General features: G+C 48.9%; 1 protein-coding gene across 1 annotated transcript in view; it reads left to right on the top strand.

Moving 5' to 3' along the window:
* Positions 1 to 25332, top strand: part of GRIK3 (glutamate ionotropic receptor kainate type subunit 3) — a 213708-nt gene that overhangs the window by 100229 nt on the left and 88147 nt on the right. Inside the window, exon 8 of the mRNA XM_085313244.1 lies at positions 17529 to 17731. Coding sequence (XP_085169370.1) covers positions 17529 to 17731 — 203 coding nt within the window. The remainder of the gene's footprint in view (positions 1 to 17528; positions 17732 to 25332) is intronic.

The raw sequence follows: 25332 nt of genomic DNA, 5'->3' as shown, positions 1-25332 counted from the left end.
AAATCCACCCCCTGCTTGTAAAATAGGAGCTTCTCTGCTAGATACAGCAGCTGTTTGGGTACACAGGCTTACGTAATTTTTCCACTGGCTGCAGCAGAAGTTGTACATTAAAAACCAGGCTGATTTTGTTATGAATGGGGTAAATGCTTACAGCACATGCTTAGCATAGGATTTGAGAATTAATTTTCCCAAGAAGGAAGGACCAGMCTTTGCTTTCAGAGCTGCACATTACACCTGCAAGCATCTGCAGATACATTTTTGCATTCCAGGTACAAATGAGCTTTGCCTGCCTGAGCTGTGCCTCAGGACTGCATGCTGCAAACGTGTTGAAAAGATGGTTTTAAGTTGTCAATAAAGAATAATGTGTGTGCATCTCTGCAGTGATCAGAGTCTGAAAAAAAGATAGCTGTTTTCATCGCCTTTATAAATAAAGTTTAAATTAATCAGGCACTGTTAGGTCTGAAGATCTTTGATTCATATCTCACCTTAGATGAATTATTCATCCTATATATTCTGTGTAAAGATGGCTGGTATATTTTCTAGTAAAAATTGGAGCAGATCAAAACCATTTCCTAATGGTTTCTAAACCCATTCACATTTTTATACAAATTAAAAGGGTTATGACAATGTAACAGGACTGCTTTTTTAAGGCTGACAATCTAACCACAGCTCTGGTAGCAAAAGGTTCTTGATCCTCTGTGTTGGAGAATGGAAGAGGCAGAGCAGGGCACAGCATCAGCTAGTGTCTCCTCGCCTTCTTTGCCTTCTGCTTCACAGTGTAACTAGCAGAATTTCTTCGTCAAGAATCCAGTTTCCCAGAGAATTCACGGAGGAGCCTTCTGGGGCAGTGTCAGACCCTGCTGTAGGACACCAGGCAAACAACATCTCCCGGCCGTTTCCGTCGCTGCCCACACGTGCCTGGGAGCTGTCGCTCTCGTCGCTGCCCTGGGCCCCGAGGCACCGTGCTGGGACCCGGAGAGCTGCAGAAACACCTAAGATCTGTAACATGCTCCTGAGTGGCAGAAATAYGTGCGTTCCTTCGCTGGACTCTGGTTCCAGGAGGTTTATCACAGACCATTTCTGATGCTTTTCCCCGGAGAAGGCACCCAGTTGTTGGGCATTTCCTTCCTAAAATGCGTCGGTTACCTTAGCTTTTGCTGGTATTTACCAATCCTGCTATAAAGCTTTTCAATGCATACGTTCTTTGCTTGACTTTTTACAAATTCTGTCACCTCACCTATCTCCTATTTCTTTCCTTTGGGAAGCAGAAGTCAGCTCACTATTGACCTACAGACCTAGGGCACAAAAGAAACATGAGACAAACCTGCCAAGCACAGGCTGAGAAAAATTACTGGGTGGCTCCYCGGGATGACAGCGTGGTGCGTGTTTTTTCTGAGACCTGTGTACTCCATTTTTCGTTTTAGTTTTCCTTTATTCTCCTTTTTTGCGCGTGTCCTTGCTTCCTCCGCTCCTCCTGCCCCCGGACCGYGCTGGTCGCTCGAGGCCGGTCGCTCGGCGGAGGAAGCGCCGGGGCTCCGGGCTGCTCTCCGTATCCTGCCCCTTCCCGGCGCGCTGCTCTCTGGCCCTGCGCCTGACGGCTGCCAGCGGCAGTACGGGCCGCTTCCTGGGGCGCTTTGGGAAGGCAAATTGGTAATTTAATACCGCAGAAATCCAAGGTGTTTTTCTTTCATTGGACGTAGCAAAAGGCACATAATGATTAACCTTAAAAGTGTAAGCTTTTCTTTGCCTGCGCAAGATAGATTTATCATATTTTCTCTTTCTTTTTTAATACTGGATTCTTAGTGCAGGCAATGATTTATTGAATAATCAATTTCCTTATCTACCTAATACATTGAAGTGATCCATCAGTGCCAGATAATCAATCCAGCTTGTGATTTTAAGTGTGCGAGAGTGTATGTGTGTGTACTTGTATATATATTTTCATCCTGAATCACAGCATATCATTGTCAGGCTAAATAAAGTCTCCCTTTTCCTTCCGTCTTCAGCGAGGCTTGTTTATGGTGTATAAAAGGAAATCATGATGTTATATTACACCTTGTAAGTTTTACGGTACTTGAGAGGTTTATGCGGTATGAATGTAAAGGGCAATGCAATAATACAAAGGGCAGTGAGACATTTTTAAGCACAGAAGGATACACAGGGAGCTGCAGAGATAAATCTGGGTGGATAATCATTCCAGAGCGTCGCTCCTATTTACGAGAGAAAAAGACATTCGCCGCAAATCATGCCTCAGGTCACTCCTGCCCTGCTCCCTGCCTCTGCTTTGCATTATAGCCAGTTAAATTGCTCTTTGTCTAATTCGTGGTCCCTGCGCTCGCACACAGCCCGCTCTCCGCTGCGCCCGGCGCCCAGGACAGGCCGACTCGCCCCGCAGGAGGAGGACCTAATTCCCCAGCACTTAAGCAGCATGTTGGTCTTGGCCAGTTCAAGGACTTCCGTAAATAAGAGATCATTGCGCTGTCCTCTGTGAATTAGGAAAGGCTTCATCTAGAGGCTTAACCATGGCAGAAAGCAAAAGGAAGGAAAATTTCTAAGACTGGGGCTCCTAGAGAGTTCAGATGAGGAAGAGGAGCCTGGGTTCAAAATCGCTTCCCGCTGGGGGTGTTTGCGTCCAGGAGCCTGACCAGTCTGCGCCGAGGAGAGAACCGTGCCCATGAAAGCGGGTCGGGGAATTTTAGGAAATTGCCTGTCTGTATTAAGAGATAAATGTCATAGCATCTTGCTGGTATTAAAATTTTTAAATAAACAATCAATGAATTCTTCTCTAATTTGAATATTCAAAATTCTGCTTGTCTAATTATAAGCTGAATTGGGGAGAAAATGTCATTACATTCGGAGGTCAAGCTAAGCTTTGTACGTGGGTCACTGTGCCATGTGCTTCATTCAAAATCTAATTTGTTTTGTGGGCTTACAATGGCAGAAACACTGATTTTTATGCTATCCCCACATGTTCACTACTTTCTGTTGCAGGAGAAGATTTTGCATTAATTACTTTCAATTTTAACTCTCTGGCACACAGACAATATTTTCATCATTTGAACCATCGCATTGGACGCTGAGAACTTAAATGGAGCCTGGAAAGCTAGAGAGGCAGAAGAGCAAACTGGCGTTTCCCAAGCTGCAGAACGGGCCAAGGCCAGCACCTTGTTTCCCACCCGTTTCAGCAGCAGCTAGACTGTTTTCCTGCAAGACTTTAAAGGCTGCACAAGACAGCTCAAATGCAAGGCATCTTTGGCAGTCTGCATCCTGGGGAGGGGAAATCTCCTCCCCCCCCCCGCCCCCCTGCTCCTGGAGCTCAGGGCCAGAGGACCTGCAGCCTCCTCCGCGCTCGGCCCAAACGGCTTCACCGTCTGCTTCTGGATGCAATCACTGGTCAGTTCTTGGCTGTAATGCTATTGCAGTTTTAAGCAGTAACAGGGACCTTTCAAAAGGAGGTTTTTGGTTTGAATTTCGACTCTATAAATTCTTAAAGATCCGTTGTTCTTTTATAGGGAAAGAAAACCACTTTCTTCCTCATTTTATACACTTTTCTTCTTACAAATTTTTATTTCTGCTAGATCAGTTTTTGTCATCTTTACTTGGAAGAAATTCAAAATGGACATTTAGCTTCAGGGCGGAATCTCGATTTAGCTCATAATATTTGAACAGAAATAGGATCTTTAGTTTCTTTTCTCATTCATCCGCATCATGGGGAATGGGTTACTCAGAAAGTGTGTTTCGTGATCTTAGATGAAGCTGATAATGTTTTTTAAGATGCAGAGCTKGTCTTTACACAGCTCTCAACTTAATTTAAGATTAAAGTTATCAATAAAATGTAAAAATTCCGTGTTCTTTTAGCAGATACTTTCAATCCCAGTGACATTCCAGTAGGCAGAATGGTTCTGTACATGTGCACATCTGTTTATAAAATGATCAGTAAAAAATTTGTTATATCCCTATTTACTTCATTTTCTTMTATATTAATGCAGTGGTAGTTATTTGAGGTTTGAGGAGGAACACGAAATATTTTCCTTTCTGCAGTGTGATTTTATATGTTAAGTATGGCAATTTCAGTAGCTGGATCCATTTCTTCCAATTAGAAGAAGAGCAATGGCGTACTAAAACCTGAAACCCAGCCTGATTTGCATAYCATTATCTTTACATTATGAATTCACATTTAATTTTAGCACTTTTTGGAGGCAATTCTAACCTAATTAAATTTCCCTTTTCCCCTCTCTCTCTTACTCCAAGAGTCTGACACTTCCCGCCCTCTTTGACAGCTGAACCACAGAGAAGAACCCCAAGAAGACCGCATGACACTTGTTCAGCTTTAACCTTGGCAGATGCGACTTGTCATTTAGTCTTGCTTAAATAATAGCCCCAATTCCCTTCCAGTGTAGCTCCCTTGAGGCCATCTTCATTCAACATTTGGATGTGAGCTCCACTCCTCGACCTCACGCCCCAAAAGTGGAGGGAAGAAATTAATATAGCTTAAGTCCTGGACAAGCTGTTCTTTCTCCTATTTTAAGAATAAGTTGTGTTCACAGGCTTCCTTAGCAGCTGGTTGGGATTTTTGATTAGTGCCAGCACTTGGAAATAAAACGTTCGGCACGTTCCCTCGCATCCTAAAGGTCCTGAAAGGTGCCATCACTCTGGGTGAGAGCACGGCTTTTCAAAGTATGCYGCAGTACAAAATACACCTCCCTGCCGTTCCACTAAGTTCCCGTGGGATTTTTCCCCCCAGCCATGTGACCAGCTATATTTAGTACTGGCCCATGAGCCTGATATATGTTTTTTGACTGCATTATTAAGGTCAYGCTATGTGGCTACATGGCTTTTTGTGCTTTGTGAGTGTTGGTGGGAAAACCTATTTCCATATGAATTATGAAAGTTTATGCCAACAGGACTGTAATTCGTAAATTGTTATGACAGCTGCATTTTGAAAGAAAACACAGAGAAACCAGGGTAATAAAACTTGTCATCAAGGGAGTGGACTTGTGAGTCCTGGAAAGAATTCTTGCCCAGGGATTATTTATGATCATTACCTAACAAAATGTGTTTTTGCATTTCTGTTGGTAGCAAATTACTTGTAAACCCACTAGGGAACTAATGATTTTTCCTTTGTGGCCATGCTACTTTGATTTGTTTTTTCATATATACCTCTTTATGACTAGTTCAAGCTATCACAGTTGATTTATAATAACAATGATCATTTCTAAGCAGACAGCATGTTAAAGGGTTAACCACCTCTCATGTCAGCTGACAAAAACTAGACCCTGACGATAACAGATTTCACAAGGGTAACGGTTAGWGGTCTGTGTACAGCCTCTCTGGATTGCTGCGACTGGTGCTAACGGCCTTTAATGGAGAGCACTGGTGATTTGTGTTCTTCAGTAGGTCTTATTAATTTGGGGGTTGAACATTACTGACTTCTTGTTTTCTTTACTAGCGTTGTGTGTTCAACAAGGCAGAGTAAYGGCAATGCCTTGTTTCTGAACACCTTCTGCTCCTCTTTCTGTTCAGAATGGCGCAAGTGCTTCCATGTCAGCCGTGACGGGAGAGCCGGGCAGAGCGAGCTCCCCACCCCAAAATATCACATTTTGTGTGTTGCCACAAACGGAATTTCTATTACAGTGCTTGCGTGAATCACACATGGTGGCAATCTCCCAGAAATAATTACGCATGTCGTAGAAAAGTGTATGTTAACGTGGTGCCCTACAAAGCTCCCTTAGATACTTCTTTACAGGAGGAGAGAGGGAATACGAAAGCTATAGGCAGCTCCAATGAGAAAGTGGGAGCATGAGCATGATTTTAGAGACTATCTAATCTTCACGCCCAGCTGAGTACTGTCAGCACCTTGTTGCTTAAACCACCTTGACCACAAAACATACAGTGGCTTTTCCAGCCCAGCTTTTTAGCAAAGGATCCCTGTTCACACTGCTACAACCACCTCTGTCCACTACCCATGCGCAGATGTGCGCTCGCACTCTTTTCTCCTCCAAGCACTGAAACATTCAGTCTGCACCAAAGATGCAGGTTTTGGAGTAGCAGCAATTCACCCAATTACTCCTTAGGATACATGGATAATTCACTGTAATAACGCCATCGTTGCAGAAAGCAGCAGGAAGCTCAGTTCAACCTTAATATGAAGGTTAAATGATTCCTAAATTATTCATTGCCATGGTTACCTCGATGATTACACCTGTTGTTTCTAACATGCTATCTTAAAAAGACCCTCCCGGTAAGGCGCAAGTGAGAGCTGCCTGTCAGGGGAACCAGAGCTCGATGGTGGTCCACAGRGTTACTGTCCTTCCGAGAGCCCTTGACTCCGTTCTTGCGCTCTCTGGACACGAGCAGCAAGTGCGCTGTAGCAGTCACTAGTTTTGGGGAATCATGGGACCTTTGTATATTCATTACTAGTGTCATTGACTAAAACAGCATATGACTAATTGTGTTGTTTAATAATATTATAGCAATTTGTTAGACTTGCATTGCCTTTACAGGCTTTCAAAGCTCCCGTTCTGCTCTGTAACAGGCCCCCTGTATGGCTTTGAACAAATGACTTCARTCTTCTGTGCCTTAATTTCTTACCCATAAAATGAGGCTAAGAGYGCTCCTTGCTTCTCTGGGATATTGCAGTGGTGAGGGGTTTAAAGACTGATGTGGGCATGTAAAAGGCTGAGACTTAACACAGGGTCTGCGAGGCAAAGGCAGTGTGCGAGCAGGCACAGCCCTGCTAAACCAGTGAAATGCTGAGATTACAACCCGGGACTCYGACTTGAATCATTCTGAAAACCCTAAATATGCTTAACTGCTTATTTAATGTAGATTTTTAAAGTTATTTATTGAAATTTAACGACTATTTACTCAATATGGGACTGTAAAGCCTTAAAAATACACTCTTAATAATCCCTTGGTATTTAACTAACATACAATAGTGTGTGCTATTACATCCCAATTAAATCCCTATTTGAGACACTTAATTGAAAAGAAGACTATAATAAGCTCCTGATCGTTTGACTCCCTAGTCAGATCCATACGATCAGGGACTCTGCGCATCAGTCAGTGCCAAGCGCGTCCTGCCGCAGCCGGTGCCTGCGTGTTCGGCTGCGCTGCAGCTGGCTCCGCCGTCGGGGCGGCTGCGCTCTGCTGCGGGGAGGGGACCGGCCTGCACCGGGCACCGGTGGGAGGCCGTCTGGCGAGACGGTGACCGTGGCTTCTCCCAGGGCTTGGGAGGCAGCACCTTCAGCTGTTGGGTGGAGGAGACCCGAGGCACAGTGGGACGCATGCTGCTCCGTGGCCCCGATACGCTCTCCGGAGGCCAGAGCCCTCCAGGGCCAGGAGTCCCCCTGGGCTTCACTAGGGTCAAGGATGCTCTGCAGAGGCAGCAGCCCACAACAGCAACTCTGGCTTGATCGCTGCAATGGGAAAGAGCAGGAGGCCATTCCCTGGTGGGAGATGTCCACCAGCTTTGCAGCGTCTTTGTACCAGAAGCTGTGGTGTGAAGGGGCTTCATCCAAGGCCAAAGTATGGTGTGGCACCTTGCATGGGCACCTTGGACACCCTGCACTGCCGCCTCCCCTCTGGGCATCTGAACAGCGTGCTGCCCTGATCGCTTCTGCAGTTGGTAATAATGGACTGGCAAACAGTGACGTCCCTGTATCATCATCCTGTCCTGTGCCAGCCTTTCGCGGGCAGCCTGCGTTAGAAGGAGCCCTCAGGACATCCGTGTGAAGCCAGCTGCTTGCCGTCCAGCTGAGTGACTTCTCGCTGTCTCTCTTAAAAAAGCCCAGGCCCCTCTAATTCAAGCATGTTTGAAATAGAAAGTGACAGTAGCTTTGTGCTAGCTCCACAGCATGACGTGATGTTAATTTGTATAAGTGAATTTTTCCTGTTTTTAATTATCAGCCTGAGATTCAAAAGTAAGGAATATGGGGACCCCATGAGGCATGCTTTACTGTTTCAAAGATGAAATGTGTTTGTTTTTTCAGTGCTTAAATATAGCTCTTAATTGTGTAGCTGATACTGCAGTACAATGCAAAAAAGGGGAAGGATATGAGATTGGGATCCAGGGACCTCCTCAGGTTCAAGTCCCAGCTCTGCCACAGAGCCCACAGATAGTCTTAGGCCAAATACTTAAAGAAAACGGCATTCCCGTTTTGCAGATGGGAAATGCTACTGAATGACAAGGAAAGTGTTCCCTTGACTTGGAGTGGTGTGTAACTACCTGTTCCCTCTCACCCCAAGTACAAAGTCTTTTCCAGAGACTCAAGGTCTCATGGCTTTGTAAGATGCATGTTGCACCAGGAGCGCTCGTCCACTGGCCTGGTAAGGTCTCAAAGGTGGTGACGCTGCACTGGAATGACGGAGGAGAGATGGGGACAGACAGTTTCCCACAGCAGATCTGCCCCTCTGCTCTCAGCCGCCAATACCCCAGTGCTGCTGGGGTCGATCTGCTGCAGCAGCTCAGTGCTACCGAACTACAGAGCAAACCAAATGGATTTACAGCTGCGGTGTCATTTCTCCTAGASAGAATTGATGCTCCTGTTTCCTTTTGTAGGCAGATAAAATAAGTACTGACAGATCTGCGATGTGGCAGCTAGTTGGATTTTGCAGAGGATTTGAGGCAAGCCATGGTTTATGAGCAGCCCATTAACAGAGTGCATACTGTGTCTCATAAAAATCCTGTTTTCCCCRTTTCAGCTCTACAGTAGTATTTCATTTGCAGTCTAAATCTAATAAGAGGATCAGCAGAGATTTTGGCAGGGGAACTGCTCCTGTCCTGGGAGKGCTGATGGAAGCAGCAGCGTCCCTTCAGCGCAGCGGCGCGAGGGAAATGTACCCTTGCAGCCCGAGCTGCCGGCCCCGGGCGAGRGGGACCAGAGCAAGCTCGCAGGAAAACGACACTTTGGTTAGGAGAGAAAAAAGCTTCGAAGTGAAAGAGAAGTACAAACAGCCACTCCTTTTTTCTTCATCTCAACCCCTTTAAAATAATGTTTAGATTTCTCGTATTGCTAATTACATACGCTAGTATTCTGTATTATTTAATGCCAGCAAGTGATGGATGCTCTATCATCTTCTACAAGAGCAAGCACATTTGTTTTCTAAGGCTAACTGCACACAATCTGTTATTGTGCAATGGTGAATACTTTGAGGGTTGGTGTCTCTCGGTGTTGAGCATAAAAGCCAGGCCTCCCCGACAGTARCCTCCATTAATCAGCCTTCCCCGGGCTGCGCGCGCTGGAGACCGTCGTGTCGTCTTTGTGTGTCAAAGCTTGCTAGGATTACTCCTTGAAAAGGCTCCTGCTGATCTTCCATTCTTTTATTTTTCTTTATTTGACTTAAGTGGGAAAATTCCCTCCCAGTGCAACTACCATCATTTCAGTTTTATCTCCAATTTGGTAGAATTTCTATTTCTTTTAAACTTACAGACAGCTTAAAGGAAGGGAGGGAAAAGCAGCTGCAACTTGATGTGAGAGCATGAACTTCACTTAAAGAAAATTCAGCTTTTTTTTTGTTTTTGTTTTTCACAAGAGCTGGTGAGTGTTCTGAGCTCTAAAAAAATATGGCCACTTATTCAGATACCTGAAACACAGATTTAGGGGARAGATGTTTCTGAAGGCTTTCAAGAGATTTAGATGCACAAGTGAAGGTCATACAGAGTTGTGCTAGCACGCACTCAAGTACTTTGACAAACTCCRACAGGAACCTAAATTTTGGTGCTTCAGCTTAGGTTTTCATAGCTTTCTTGGAGCCCATAGCTGTATTTTCAGCTGTATCCCAAACTCACTAACTCCTCTAAGCACATGAAATTACAGTACTAGGATCACTGGAAGATGAGTCTGCTCCTATTCAGGTGCCTAAATATGTAAGGGGCTTTCAGTATATCAAGGCATTTTTCTCATGCCTCATTTTTGCAACAGAGAAATTCTCAAAGGGCAGTACATCAGGGACATCAAGGCAGAAATAATGTTTTAGGTAAGGTCTTTATAATCTGGCTATCAAGTAATGATTTGGGAAATAGCTGCAAATTCCGTACTCTCAGTCCCTTTGTTGTTAATGGTGTTACCGCGCAGGGCTACGCCAGGAGGACGAGGATATGAACAAGAGTATTTTTCTCTGCCTGATAAGAAATGGGAAAGGTGCTGGAGAAGACAGTGTAACTGAGTGCTGGGGAAGGACGCGTTAGTCACTAGGCTGGGAAAATGAGTTTGAGGAGGCCCCAAATTTATCTCCATGGGTGCAACCTCTGTCGGGCCACTTTGCCCTTGATTCTTTCCACGTGTTTCTGGCCTTCTTTTTTACTTTTATTTGTTTCATAAGGGCACCTTGAGAATACTCCTACTAGGTAAAGTGCGCGTGAATGGCAAAGGGAATGGGGTGCAAACTCGGCAACTTCAGAGCGGGCGTGCGTGCACAAGCTTTGCGAACGCAGCGCACAGCTGAACTACTGCCCCTTGGCTAGGCTGCAGGCGCCCAAGGGACAGGGAGGGACATTTCACCGCCTTCCTTAAGCAGAAGGACTTGCCACGTTGACTTAAAGCAATAAAAAGCAAACAACCAGACTCTGACTGCAGCCAAACACGTGGCCAGTTTCTCAGCGCGACCTCCTCGGRGCCCTCCTTGGCCCCTGGGAGTCGGTCTCGGAGGTCCCTGCCTGTTCTGGACAGGCAGCTTCTCAACGCAGACCTCCTCCTAGCAGCTAGCCAAAATGAAAGTAATTTTAGATTGTGCCTCAGCAACTCACAAAGTTGCTACTAATAACTATCTCATGCCACTACAACCAGCGTAATTTTAGCCGTAGTTGCTAAAATTTTGCTAAAATATTGCTTTAGAAAGACCGGTAGTCTTCCTGCACAGTTGCTCTCCCAGGTTTCAGGACACAGTGAAAGTTTTGCATTTTTTTTTCTTTTTTGCRCTGTACGTTTTCAAATGCTTCATTGTCAAACCAGTTAAAAGCCCTTATTTATAAAATGTGTGCGTCTCTTTCAGCTTAACTGAAAAGGCATTAAAATAACTGCAGCTGTGGAAAGAATAATTACGGCGAGATTTTGTCAAGGACTCTCTTGTCTGATGTTGCCATCTGTGACATGGTGAATGCAAAGATCATTTTAAACATAGGCGGTTAATGTAGAGAATAATTTGAGAGTTTTAGATATTTATGGTAAATTATTTAACTTTATAGTTTGGTTTTATAGCCTYATTATTCCACGTAGTAAGTATTTCTGCATTTTCTGTTGCTCTGCGCTTTGATTTTCRCTTTGTGACAGAAAAGTAAGCTGCAGTAGAAGTAACACTTCAYCCGTTCCAGAAATGTTTGAGGGAGACATCGTATTAATCGGACTGTTTTCATGCTGTTCAATATCATCCTTAATGCTTTTTTAAAAATATCTTTAGAGGAAGATGCGGATCGTTGGCAGGTGTCGGTAGCCGGGACAGGGACGGGCTCTCGCCAACACCGCATTTTCGCAGTAGTTCGCTGCTGCCCCCGTCGCTGTTTGCTGCGGGCTGCCCCGGGAGGACACGGCTGAGCCCCGGGCTGCCGCGCTGGGAGAGAGGAACCGGAGCCAAAGGGGACCCGGCAGGGCTTCACCGAGGGTCGCCGCTCCGCAAGCGAGGTCGAACGCGCTTCTCCGTCGAGGGAGGGCAGGAGCAGGCAGCGGGGACGGGCTGGGAGCGCCGCTGCCCCGGGCTCGAGCCCTGGCCGCCTGCCCGGGGCTTCTGCCCGCCGGCCCGGGGCAGCGGGCGTCACGGGAGGGTTCCCCGCGCTGCGGCTGCAGCGGGGATTCCTTGGCTCGCAGCTCTCTGCGAGGAGGTTACCCGCAGGAGGAGCGCGGGCGGCGGAGGAGCGCGGTGCCCTGGGGATGGTGCGTGCGTCCTTGCACCTTCTGCACGCGTTCCCCTCCGCAGCTCCTCAGGATCAAACAAGCAACCAGCTTTTAATAGGCAATTTGGAAGATGTTTCTGCTTACAGAGGATGAGGTTTGTACCTTGTGGGAAGCTTAAAGCAGCAACACCTGAAGAACGCCCAACAGGATTTCCCTCCGTGGCAGCGCACAGCACATCCCTAAGCCTGCCCCGAAACGCAGCAGCTGCCCCTGCTCGCCCTGCCAGTCCGGGCTCGTACGGCGCTTCTGCAGCCCCGAGGATAGCCAGGACGACACTGAAGAAGTGTTCTGCGGGGTGTGAGCGTTACAGTGGCGTTCACATCGTCTCTCCGACGGCTGAAGGCCACAGCACAGTTGCGCGGCTGGAGTCCTTGCTCGGCCACCTCGGGAACAGGCGAAYGTAAATGGGAAGCGAAGAGGAATCGCCCGCTCGCCCCTACGGACGAGGCGTCCCGGCCGCCCGCCGCCCTCTGCGTCCTGGGGCTGCAGCTGCCGACGGCCGGAGCTCCTTGGGGTCCCGGCTGACGCGGAGGCGGCGCCGCCGTCGGCCCGTGCGGCCGGGCCCCCAGCCCGCGCCGGGCGCCGTGCCCAGGCCGCGGGCACCAGGAGAGAGAGCCCGGGAGCCCCTCGGCACGCCTGCGCTTCTTCTGCGCCCCTCCACGGCTGCCAGGGCAGGGAGGTCGCCTGTCGCCCGCAGGCAGCTTCCGTGGGGCCGCTAGCAAAGCGGCCGGCAGCTACCTCCACGGCCGGCCGGGGAAGCCGGCGGCCGGCCCTCGTGCCTCGGTTTGAGGGCTAGTTTGTGCAGCCTCGTAGTTTCTGGGCGTCCAGTAAAACTGACGACGTGCTTGCTYTGGCCGTGCGGGGTGGAGGAGCGGGCTGCGGCGGGCAGCGCCGGCTCCGGGCGCGAGGCCGGAAACCTCCCTGCTCTCTCCCTGGCGCACCGCGAGCCGAGATCTGCGCACAGCCGCTGTCTCGGCCCGTGCAGTGCACGTATCACTGCAGCTTTTTGACTAAATGCTGTTAAAAGACCAGTCATGTAGGAGAGAAACCTTTTTTGCAAGAGCCCCAGCTGCCGGCGCGTGGGGCAGCTGCTTTTGTCCGTGCGTTTCCTCTGGCCGCGCAGAGGGGCAGACGGCCGGGCGCTGGCGGCGGGCGCGACGGGGAGGAGCAGCGCGGGGCTGGGCAGCGCCGCCGCGGCGGGGACGGCGCAAACTCCACCCGTCGGCGCGGGGGAAGTTCCGCCGTTGACCTAGACAGCGGTTTTTCAGCTTGGCTCAGCTACGGCGTAAAGGTGTGTAAATAGATATTTGTGTGTACGACAAAGCTAACACACGTCTGAGAGCTGCACAGCATGTTAACCAGGTCCTTGTGCCGCAAAGCTTTGACCTCAAAACCAGATACACGGGAAGACTCCCGCGGTCCCGCTCCCAGCGTGTGCGTTGGCTCTGCTGCGACTGCCTACACGAGCACTGAGGAATTTAGGGGAGCTTTAGCCTCTTTGAACGTGACTTAGCAGCTGAAAGCACGGGCGACGGGGCAACGCCASGAGACCCGCGCGCTCTCGGCGCGTGCCTCGCCGTCCGCAGGGGCGGCCCCACCTCCGTCTCAGATCACCGTGGGGCAGGCCAGGGGCTCCCGGCAGCGCACGTGGTCGCTGACGGCACCAACGCGTGGGACCCGCGGTGCAGGACCTCCTGCTCCAACCCGTCGCCACTGCAGCCTGCTGCAAACCCTCCCAGGTACCAGCCTGGATTTTCCAACGCYATAGTGAAGTCAAAGAATTTATCCCAGTAAAGACTTTTGCTCACTGGCCCAGTTACTAACAGGAATAGGCAGAAAAAGACCCAGCTCCTGTTCAGGAGAAGCTAGGAGTCCTCACGCTCCTCGRCTTCTTTTCCTCTAGCTATTGTACTCGTTAACTCAGATTAACATTCATAATGCAAAATCTCTTGGAACATGCCTTCCGGACCCACAGACATTTTTGTTATGGTCAGGATTAATCACAAGGGATAATTAGAGTATTAAATGAAATAATTATAACATTATGACTCTGCTAACCAAATTCATGGATATTAGCTTCTGAGAAAAGACAAATACAGGAACCAGGCAAGTCTTGACAGATACCTCTAGCTGCATCTATTTTTCTATTTAAAAAATCTCAAACAACTGCCATGCTGAAAGAGCGCACCTTAGTCTGAAAGGTGCTGGGGAGTTTTCTGCACTGCTGATACATGCACAGCTTCTTTCCAATATTCTGTCTCATGCTCAGAGGAATAAATTAGTTCATTGATGTATTATGCAACTGTGAATGTTTAAAAATACCAGCTATATACATTTATGTAAGCGTACATAAGAGTATATAAACGCTCTGTAATTTGCCGCTACGTGCATCTTACGTGCACTTAGGCAATGGCATGCAAAACACAGTACCTGGAAAGCAAACCTAAATGCTTGCACGTATTCTGCACAGAGCAAATCCCAGCACAGTTAGTATGGTAAAAATGCAATGAAATTCAGAGTACTCAGACTAAATAATTTCTTCTTTTCAGTATAAAATATTAATTCTAGATAATAAATAAGGATTTTATCATATCATTCTTCAGTGACTTACGAATACAGCCAAATTCATACTAATATTGAATACTTCCTCTATCAGGCAACAAAAAAGATAGTGCCTTTTGGTATCTGGAAGCAGTACCTGCAATCTATGAAAGGAATCATCTCAGTGTGAACTATTAATATTCTGTACTCTGCATATAGCCTAGTATCTCTGTTTGCAGCCTATATACGCTAGTGAAAGTTTTGGTATCACTTAGTTCCAGAAAAAGGATATAATTTAGTGAGCAGCTACGTATGATAACATGCATTTACATATACTGGGCCGTAGGGACATACAGTACCCTTTCTGTGCTGCATGCCATCACGTTCAYGCACAAGTTGGCTCAGTGCAAAGCCATGCAACAGCTATTTGCCTTGCGTTTAGGTKCCACTCTTGAGTTCACTGCGTGGAGAATATATTACACCGCTTTAGTTCCTGAATTTCTTCATAATATTAAACGATAAAAAAATTTTTTGCATAGTTCTGACAAAGCAGTCAAAATCCAGTTGCAAATGCTATACTGCTTATTGATAGCTCCATAATACAGGCGAGGTAGGTTGCCAGACAGCTGCATTTCCTGGCATTTAAAAAGAATTCACTGTAATGTATTGTAATATATTAGCATAATAATTGGTAAGCATTCGCAGATGAATAGTTTACTGACTGATAGATTTTGTATAGAAACTGTGAAGGTTACATGGAGGGTGAAAACATTTCACTGTGTCAATGAACATACTTAATTTTTCTGGAAGTGCTATTGAAATTGTGCAGTGCTAGGACATTAGCATAACAAAGACATAATGCATTAGTTTATGCTATAATGGGGAACACTGCCCTATCGTTGCTTAATCAGGCGACCCGTAAAAGATGGGGGGTCGGCGCCTTCCCATCCCCGGCTGCGGAAACGCGGAGCGAATCCTGTGTCTCGGCAGTAGCGGGACGGCTGCCCCGTCCCCAGCGCGCCCCGTCCCCCGGCTCGCGCGGCCCTGCGGCTGCCCGCGGGCTCTCCCGGGCGAGCTCCTCAGCTCTCCTCCCCTGCCCGCTGTTATCTCAAATCGAGATAATTCGGCAAGGTCTGACTCTACTCCCAAGTTTTCTCCGGCTCTGCTCTGAGTCCCCTCTGGATACACGTAACATCCTGACTAATTTACACCCTTTGGCTTCTGCCTCGTTCTTCCCTAGCCTTCGTTTCTACAGCCGACTGTCAGTGACAGCTTTGCAATTAACTTGGAGAAAACTGAAAAGCTAATTGAAAGGGACAGAGCTGAATCTTTTGGAAAGAGTGTCTGAAGGCATTTTAAGTGAGATTTTTGCTTGCCATTATATATGTTAATTCCATTATCATTCRGAATAAATTGGGGAAAACAGATGTGAGGAGGAATGAAATATTCCTGCGTTCGAGAAGACAAAGCTTTTAACTCCCCTGTGACCAAATGAGAGAGGATCAGACGCACGCCAAGACTTTCCTGCTAAAGGATCACAGTTCATTTTACCATGCGGTTACCCCTCACCTCCTATCAGAAATATGTAAAAAAGAACCCAAACAACCCCCAAAACCACAGACCAAAAGCACTTTCTTTCAGCACAACTACTGGACCTGCAGTTTCTGTCAGAACCGTACAGCTTTTAAGTGTTTCCAGATTGCATCTGAAAGCTTTACCTGCAGCAAACTCGGAGTTCAATGCATTCTCCCCCAGAATGATGGCAGGAGGAGTCAAATCTCATTTTCAGAGATCTTTCAATCTTCTTGCCATTTGTGGCTTTCAGTTTTCTCTTTCAGCAAGTCGTTAGGGGGTAAAGAGGGTAGGTGCCGACAGGATTTATGCTTATCTTCAACACCTGTGAGAAACAAGATCTCCGCAGAGGGCTAAAACCACYGTGCAGCAGGCAGCACGCGGGACGGGAATCGGAGATCAGGGGACCTCCCGCGCGGCAGCGCTGAGCACCGGGGCAGGGGCAGGGGCAGAGGCAGGGGCCGGGGCCGCTCTCGCTCTCGCTCTCGCGAGCCCAACTGCGCGAGCTCGTTTCTGACAAGCTACATACAAACGTGACCTGTTCGACTCTCTTAGTCTAATTGGTAACAAGGAAATTGAAATGTGATTTGTAGTAACAGATTTCTCCCGGCTTTTACAGTCACAAAGTGTTTCATTAACGCTTCTGCAGCAATTTACAGTATTAGGAATATATTTGCTTCCAGTAATAAGAGATAAAATTTAACAATATGGAGCATAATTATAGGGTCAACACAACACGTTTCAGCAGTGTTGTAACATGCCAGGTTTCCAAGAGGAACCTGATGAGCTGGAGTGCTGCTAGGCCTCCTCTAAGAAATTAYATTACTGGTACTTTTTGTTTGTGTTACTGTACTCTCTAGAAGCCCTAGATAAGGGCAAAAACCTTCCTGAGTACAGGCGCTCGCTCGAGGCACACAGAACTGGCGYGTAATACGAGAGATAACGACTGGCCCTGCAGGCAAAAGTTTCACCTCCCGCTAGTCTCAGCACAGATTTCAGARTCTGGCTCTTTCTCTGAAAACTGCCCACGTTTCTAGGAGTGCATCAATAAGTACATCACAGAGGCAGCAGGGTTTTTCGTGTTCTTTCCTCCACAAAACACCATTTCCTAGAACTGTAATAATAACGTTGTTATTCCGTCATTTATCATTTTCTTCYGCTTCGTAACTTCAGTACAATTTTTAAGTGTGAGGAAAAACCCAGCAAGCTCTGCCCACAGGTTCTCTAGAGGGAGGACTGTCCCRCGTCCGGCCCGTCTCCGACTGCCGCGCTCGAGACCGGAAAAGCTACTTCTCGTTCTCCCAAAGCCCTTCTTGGATTTTTTAGTGTCAGAGAAATCTCAGCCTCCTTGTGCTAAATAAAGATTTCTGGAGATTTAGAGCCGTGCAGAAAACAACAGTGGGAATTGCGCCAGTACCGAGCTGGAGTTTTCCTGCGTATCTGTGTCRGTATCGTTTTTAGCTCTCGGCTAAGGCTACGCAATGTAAATCAGGGAAGTTTACTTAACGCCCCAACTCGCACTTTAAGGGCACCGCACCGGGAGACGCTCTCTGAACGCCGGCCCCACGCCGCCCTCATTCCCGAGGAGCCCTTCCAGCGAAGGAGCGAAGCCGTGCGGGTCCGGCCGCCCGCCGGCCGCGGCGGCGTGGGCTCGAGCGGAGCCGGCGGCCCGGACCGTGCCCGGGAGCCCAGGCGCGAGCCCGGCGCGATCCCACCGCCGGGCGACGGCGGTCAGGGCAGCTCCGGCAGCCGCGAGGCGAGGCGGGAACGGGACGGGGGCTGCTAACGCCTTGTCCCGTAGCAACCCCCTTGGGCTCCTGCGTGGCATCAGGAGGGACCCGTGCTCCCTCCGAAGAGCCCGTGACAAGGGAAGGGGCCGCTCGGCGGGCGGCTTGGCGGACGGACCGAGCATTTCTGAAGATGCAGCCTGCCTCGGGGCAGCTCTACGTCTTGCGTTTTGTCCGAGAACAGTTATAAAAAACCAACGCATTTATAGCTGAGGACTGGGTTTGGGGGAGAGCGTGATTACTAATGAGAGGGAACAAAAGCAAACGATTGCCAAAAACAAGCACGTATGGAGGAAAAGTGTCAGGAAGAACAGTTGCGAAAGCAAGAGGGCCGGCGAAGTTCAGAACTCCAACACTTCACTGCCAGTGGGAAATGCTGCCTGCAAGTCAGGATGTATTCAGGCTCCTTCCACTTCTAGGGAAAAAACACACCAAAACACTACACACTCATTAATTTTTACTTCTACTTCTTTAAAACAAATCTATTATTTATATCTCTTCAGATATGTTTAATAATTAGTCTGAAAGAGAAATCTAGCAGCAGATGGGGACATTCCTGGGGAAAATTTCAGTGCTGAATATGTCATTATGTACAACTCGCAGCCCTTTGCTCTAGACAGAATGTGGTTTGCAGACAATTTGGGAGGCTGCAAATGAAAAAAATATCTGTAGTTTGTTTAATAATAAATTGGGCTTATTAAAAACATGGGTTTTTAAGTAGTCCTGAGGAGCATGTTAAAATTCATGTTAACATCTTAATGTTATCCTCCAGATGACAACAGACCACTTCTGCAAATGAAAATGATGTTAATCCCTTGATTATGTAGGAAAAATCCGGAATAGTGAGTGTGGTGCCCATGACTGCAGTAGTCTCCCTTTGCAAGGAATCTCAGCGATTTCAGAATTGTTGGCCATTCTACTCATTTTAAACATGAAGCTCATAATATTTTGGGTTCAGGCTAAAACCACAAGTGGAGGTGCTCTCTATTCAAGGGACAACCTTGTCTTTCTTCAAAAAAGAATTACAGTTCTAGTCATTTTTATTAATCTAGACCTTATATGGTCAAATCTCAGTAAAGATGCAAAAACAGTCTGAAAATTTACGAAGTTGAAAATCTCATGACTTTCAATCCAGTCTTGTCATCTTTGTAAGCCTGCCCCCGACTCAAAAACACCCTGGTCCTTTGGTTCATTACGTGGAAAGCTTGAAAATGCGGGAGGGCTTGAYAACAGGCTGCGCCAGCGCAATCCCAGATCCCTCCTGTCCCCCCGAGCAAGCGCCCTCCTGAGCCTTCTGAAAGTGGCTGAGCTGAAGAAATGAAGCAGAGAGGAGGGTCTGCCCTGGCATGACGGAAGCAAGGCAATCCCTGCTCTGATGTGCCTGTGCTTCACTGCAGCACGGCGAACGGCATCGCCGCCGGACCCGCTTCCCGGTTCCATGGGCAGAGCTGCAGAACGGTCACCCTGCTTCTTCCGCGCTCTCTTGGGAAGCTTCTTTGGTTCAATACATGTCTGGAGTGAGGAGGAAACTCCTAGGGATAATTGTGATTTYGCGAAAAGAAAGGGAGACATTTGCTGTGATATTAATCTTGCTACCTCTTCAAGACCAGCGGGGCATGTGAGCCACATCTGACTGCAGACAGGGATTAATTAGTTTCTATCCCAAGGGAAGAAAATTGAAAAGTCTCATTTTTGCTTTTGTTACTTGGGGTGAATCACGCTATTGCTCAAATTGTCAACTGTCAAATAATAATCAGAAAATGATAATGTGCCTGTGCAGCAGCTTCACAGAGCCAATTGCAACTGTTTGTGGAACAAATCTTGTTCTTTCGTGATTAGAGAACTGGTGCTACTGAAGAGCGGGCCAAAGCAGCAGAGCCAGGACCTGGCTGAACCCCTACTACAGGCTTTCCTACTGTAGCAGCTCATTTATACACTAATCCTGGTGCTTAAAATACCCATCTGGATATAAGTCCAAGTTTCATCACTTCTTTAGAGCATACTTTTATACAAAAATGTATGTTTTTCATCCTCAAAATTCAACAAACCTCCATCTCTTCCCTTGTGTTGTTAAAAATCCCCAGAAAAWTGTGTTTTTAAAAGTTAAATTGTGGCATACTGTGTTGCAAATACACTTGAACTTGCCAAAATTATTGATAGTCTGCAACTGCAAACTATACAAACATTGAACATTAGATTAGTGAAAGAACAATACTTCCCCCCCACAGGTTATTATCTGGATATCAAGGATTGCTTCTCAAAACAAGTCCATTTTCCCCTAGTGGCTTTTCYATGAGCTCTCAGTAAGTGCTCGGTTGCTGGGGATCCATACATCTCGTCCTAGCGAGGGCTGTGTCATTGATTTAGTGACCTCAAAGCCTGGATGCCATGTCCTGTGTTCCTGGCATTTATCACAGTGTATTTTGTACAGGAAAGTGGGACATATATCATCTGTTTGGAAAAGAAAATAAACCAAATACAGTATCATCTCTAACTTATGTTCATCAGCGTTCTCGCGAAGTGTCTTTCCTGTTCTAGCATGACACGAGGGCAAAGGCACACAGAGTGAAGGCATCGCGCGGATGTCTCCTGTAACGCAGTGACCGCCAGCGCTGCTGACGCGCGAGGGAAGCAGGTTTCGAGCCTGCTGAGGAGGGGCACATGCCGATAAAGGTGAGGGAGCTGCTGCCAGCGGCCTGTTTCACGGCCCTGTGGCAATGTGCCTGTCTTACTCGCGTCGCAGCCGTGGATGCTTCACGGGCACGTGTAACGGGGTGAGTGAGTGCATGCTGGCTGTGGTGCTCAGAAGAATGATGAAATGTTAAATGAAGAAGAATGATGGCATGTTAGACTGTATCTAAGGTTACATCGTCAAGGCATTTTCACGAGGCTTGGATTTCATTTGAGAAATATAAAGAGAAAAGGGAGAGTGCTGATAGAGTTTTGAAATGTCTATAGCGTTCTTCCTTCAATGCTGTTTCTCTTCCTGAGTATATGAAGTGCCACGAGCACTCTTGATGGAATGCTTCAGATTACCTCTTCGGGGGGRGAGACATCCTGACGTCTCGCAGCTGGGAGCAAGCCAAGCCTGGGCATCGTGCGTCATGCATGTATCGGGATGGAGGAGGGAAGGAGAAGCTAAACCCTCACGAGCTGCGAGAGGCAAAGTCTCCCGAGAGCCACCTGCATCCTGTGCCTCTGCAAAGTCTTTTCTGCCCTGTCTTGCATCCCCCTCCGAGGGTGGTGGGCTTAGCTGCTGCCTTGGGCAGCTGCAGCCCAGAAAGGCAGCTGCAAAGCAAAGCCAGGAGCAGGGGCCCGTGGCCGGCTCTGCGGCCGAGCGGCTCCGAGCCCCGGGCGTCCCTGCGGCGTCTGGAGCACCGGGCGGGCCAGCCGAAGCTCCGCGCGCTCCCGGTGGCGAGAAAAATGGGCCCGGGATACTCCAGTGTCAAGTGGCTGGTACTAGAAGTGGGAACTAAGTGTTGTCCGCTCCAGGCTGCAGACAGGCTTTCTGGGCGGCACTGTCCCATTTTTAACCCTGCAGCAACCTCTCTGCAACGCACCCGAATCCGCCTAGCCCAAGCCCTCGCTGCGCTCCTGCAGCTGCCAGCTGGGAACAAATTAGTGCACCCAGGACTGAGAACAACGCAGAAATGAATAGTTCGGTGGTATGTATGTTGTAAAGTTGTATTCTGATATTAGATGCTTTGTGTGCACAACACACTAGGCTGCCCCCATATATATTGGATAATAAATGCCCCTTTAGTAGAGGAAGACAGTATTTCATTGCAAAAGTAAAAAATAATAAGAGGGGAAAGTGCTATCTCAGCTTGCTGCATAAACAGCTAAAATAAGCAATATGCAGGCATATCATTTGGAACACAGATTAATAATTTCTGTTCTGAGTAGTGGTAGCTAGTTTGTTTTATTATGGTGATGGTATTATGGTCCCAGACTTTATTGTCCTTTAAATTATACTGCAGTCTATACACAAGGCAGACAGGGCTCTAAATCAAGTATTATTGCCTGTAAATTTGAAAACAAATAGTAGTTTTCCCGCCTTTAAATCACTGAGTTTGTGGGTTTTATAAGGTGAATGTTACGACTTTTTATGTGATCGAAGTTTTTCTTTCTCTAGTTAGCTTTTCTCACCTTATAGAATCCATCCGTTCGCTCCGTTCCCTCTTTCCCCCCCCCCCCCCCCCCCCCCCCGTTCTCTGCTGTCTTTACAGTCTCTGCATTACAACAACTTTCTCTAGTTTTCTGTGGGGCAAGAATGGTCGAGGAATCATACTTCTTCAAGATTTTTGCATAAAGGAGATGGTTTCTAACTGGCTCAAAGCCCTGCACATTATCTAAGTCCATGCACATTATCCAGTCCAACAAACATTGGACTTGTCAGTCCGGTGTTTCACTGTGGCTCCCTTTCCGTATGCAAACACCACGGAAGCAATCTTTGCGAGCCCSTATATCAGTGTTAATTTTGCAGAAGGCAGCCAGAGCCCGCTGCAGGGGGAAAGGCCCTTTGCCGCTTGCAGGGCGCAGCTCCTGCCCGCCCGGTACTCGGGGCGCCAGCCCGGGTGACGCCGGCAGGTGCAGCGCGGCAGGCAGAGCCGCACGCCGGAGCCAGCGGCACGAGGCGAAGGCAGCGAGGACTCCCTCGCCCTTCGTGCGAGAGCAGCACATTCAACAGCGCCAAGGGGCCCGAAGGAGCGCTTAGAAACCCTCTCGRCTGGTCTTTATTCCCCACCTTCCTCGAGGAGAGGGCCAGCGCTGGCCTTTCAGCCGCTTTCTGCAAGGGGCTGGGACTTGCGTGCTGTCTCGGTGAGTCTGCTGCTCAGCAGGTAACTGGAAAGACGGTAATAGGAGCTGTCACGCTGCCCGTCAGCTCCTCTCGCCTGGCTCCTGAATTGCAATTCATTTACAGGCACTAGCGTGCTGTTTATGTTTTTGTCATCTTATACCCGCACGCCTGGATCAGCCTCTCTATTTTTGCCTTGCCCTTTATATTGCTCAGTGTACTTGCAGCCTCCCCGTCCGCTTTCCGCTTTGATTGCCCCGAGCAGCAGGGCTCGCAGCCCTTCCCGCCAGCGCCGGCAGCGCAGGGCAGAGGCGCGGGCGGGAAGCGCAGAGCCGGCGTGCGGCGTGCGGCGGCTCCGGCGGCAGCGAGCCGGAGCTCCCGGCCCCGCACGCTCGCCGGGGCTGCGGCGGCCGCACCGGGAGGCCGGCGGCAAGGCGCCCTGCCGCGAGGGGCCTCCCCGACACGCGGCACAAGGCGGTCGGCTGGGAACGGCTCGTACTGCCGAAAGCCGAGCAAGACGAAGGAGGGGAGGAGGGAGGGAAGGGTCCGAGCCCACGGCGCGGACTGGGGTACAACAGAACGTGCAATACGACGGCAAAGCCAGACCTGGGGAACGGGGACCCGCCTCCATTCCCGGCTTCCCGGCACGTAGGGCTTTAGCTGTCGGTGCAGCGGACGGGACGGGGCAGATCTACTCCTTAGGGCCCCGGGGTGGCCAAGGCGACGCTGTGGCCCTCTGCTCTGTCCGGCGTAACGCATTTGCTCGTGCAAAACCGGGGGAGCTGCTGCGCTCGAGCCTGGAGCACCGACGCGGGCCCTAGGCGCCGCCGGCCTCCCCGCTCTGCCCGGTTATCCCGGCGCCGCTAACCGCGGGCTCGCCGCGGGTCCCGCGCTGCTGGAGCAGCAGCACCCCTGGCCCAACGCTGAGGGGGCTGCGGAGAGCCGAGCGAGAAGGGGGTCGGCACGCTAGCCTGTCTGCTTGCCGTGCGCGCCGGCCGCGGTGCCTGGCCGATCGCCGCGCTCTCGGCGCGTCCGGGCTGCGCTCGCCCGGCAGCTCTCGGCGCGGCGGCCGGCGCAGCCCTGCCACCGGCGCCCTGGCACGCGGGAGCGATCGCGGTTTGGTGATAAGTGAAGACGTTGCCGGGCCGGGAAGGGGAAGCAGGGCGGAGGGACGGGATTCCCGTCCTCGCGGCCTTGGCCCAACCTTGGGTCTCAAAGCGGCCYGAGGTCGCCAGGGAGCGACTGCACAGGGACGAAAATCCATCTCTTYCGTTCATTCACTGTCATCGCACTATTTTTATTCTAATGAAAAGCTTTTCAATCATGCTGTCTCCCATTCAATATAGTATAAAACAAAGGACTACATGTAAATAAACACAAGAAAACTTGTATTATCACATAACGCACTTTTTAGTGGAGCAAAAGCTTGAGTTATATGCAGCATGAAATGGGCTTTAACTGGAACAAGTAGGCTAAAATCCAGATCAGCAACCTTTGCTGGTTTAAGTGCATGGTGCCCTCAAAGGGGAGAAGCAACTATGTTATTTTAATACTCAAAGTTTCTGAAATTTCTTTTAGTATTCATTATTCCCCCCGTGCTTTTAGGCAGTTCAGCTTTAACAGTTTTCTGGCTAGCGCTGTGCATTAGCCTAGGAGAGCCCCCGGGCGCAGCCGAGCAGCGGCAGCGCAGGCAGAGGCACTTGACCTGCTTTGTTGTTCTGCTACACGCTGAAGTAGTGCTCTGCACTCGAGATGCAAGAAAAAGGTGTAAAATACAGCCATTTTGAGGTAGAAGTGTCTTAAACTGCCCTTGCACAGGAAAGACAGACGATAAGAGGCCCCAAGCCTTGGAGAATTGAATGTTTTTCTGCTACCCTTTTCTTCTTTATTCAGTCACTCACAGGTATGACACAAACACAGCCAAGGCTGACCTTAAATTAACTGAGCTGAATGTTGAGCTCCTGCTTTTTGAGTGGGTTCGTAATTTAGGCATCACGTGATTTTTTTTTCTTTTGTGATCTATAAAAAGCAGAGTGAAAAGTGCTCCAGCAGGGCATCAACACCAGAATGTCACCACTGTGAAAGCAATTTCCCTCTGGCTCCTATTTTTACACAACCTCTCGGAGTCCATTCTGCCCACGCTCAGGTGAAAGCTCTCCAAAGCTTAACAGCTTTGACATTTTCATTTCTGTTTTCCTCGAAATCCCTAACATCATCTGATTGAGTATTACAGCTTGTTTGCGTCCTAAGCCTGCAAATATATATCGCAAGCCCTAACACCAGAAACACAAGGCGATGAGGCTGTGACAGAGACATCCCAATTATGTGAATGATCRCAGATTAGCCGCGGCCGAGCACCCCGTCTTTGAGCTGCGCTCTCCTCCCTTCCTTCCCATCAATGATTTGATTTCTGGCTAATGGCTTCTGGCACGTGGCGCAAGAGGCACGTTTCTGTTTCCTGAGCGCTGCTGTGCTCCGCCGTGCCGGTAGCACAACTTCGCACTTCCCTCCCGCCAGCTGCAGCTGCAGCAAGCGTGCGACGGCACCGAGTGAGCTACTCACCGTTACGCCGCGGTGTCCCGCGCGTCTGCTGCGGTCAGCCTGGAGAGCGATGCCGYCTCCGCAAAGGCAGCGTTGCCCTTGGCTGTACAGCGGTGCTGCTGTGTCAGTAGATGGAGCTCATTTCAACCAGTTTTACTGCTGGGCGCTCTCTAGATAAAKAGCTGTTGTTGGAGACATCATCCCT

This window comes from Rhea americana, unplaced genomic scaffold, assembly GCF_003343005.1.
Source record: "Rhea americana isolate MKP2758 unplaced genomic scaffold, rheAme1 scaffold_380, whole genome shotgun sequence".
In the NCBI taxonomy this organism is placed as follows: Eukaryota; Metazoa; Chordata; class Aves; order Rheiformes; family Rheidae; genus Rhea; species Rhea americana.
This window is presented reverse-complemented; position numbering and strand designations above follow the sequence as displayed.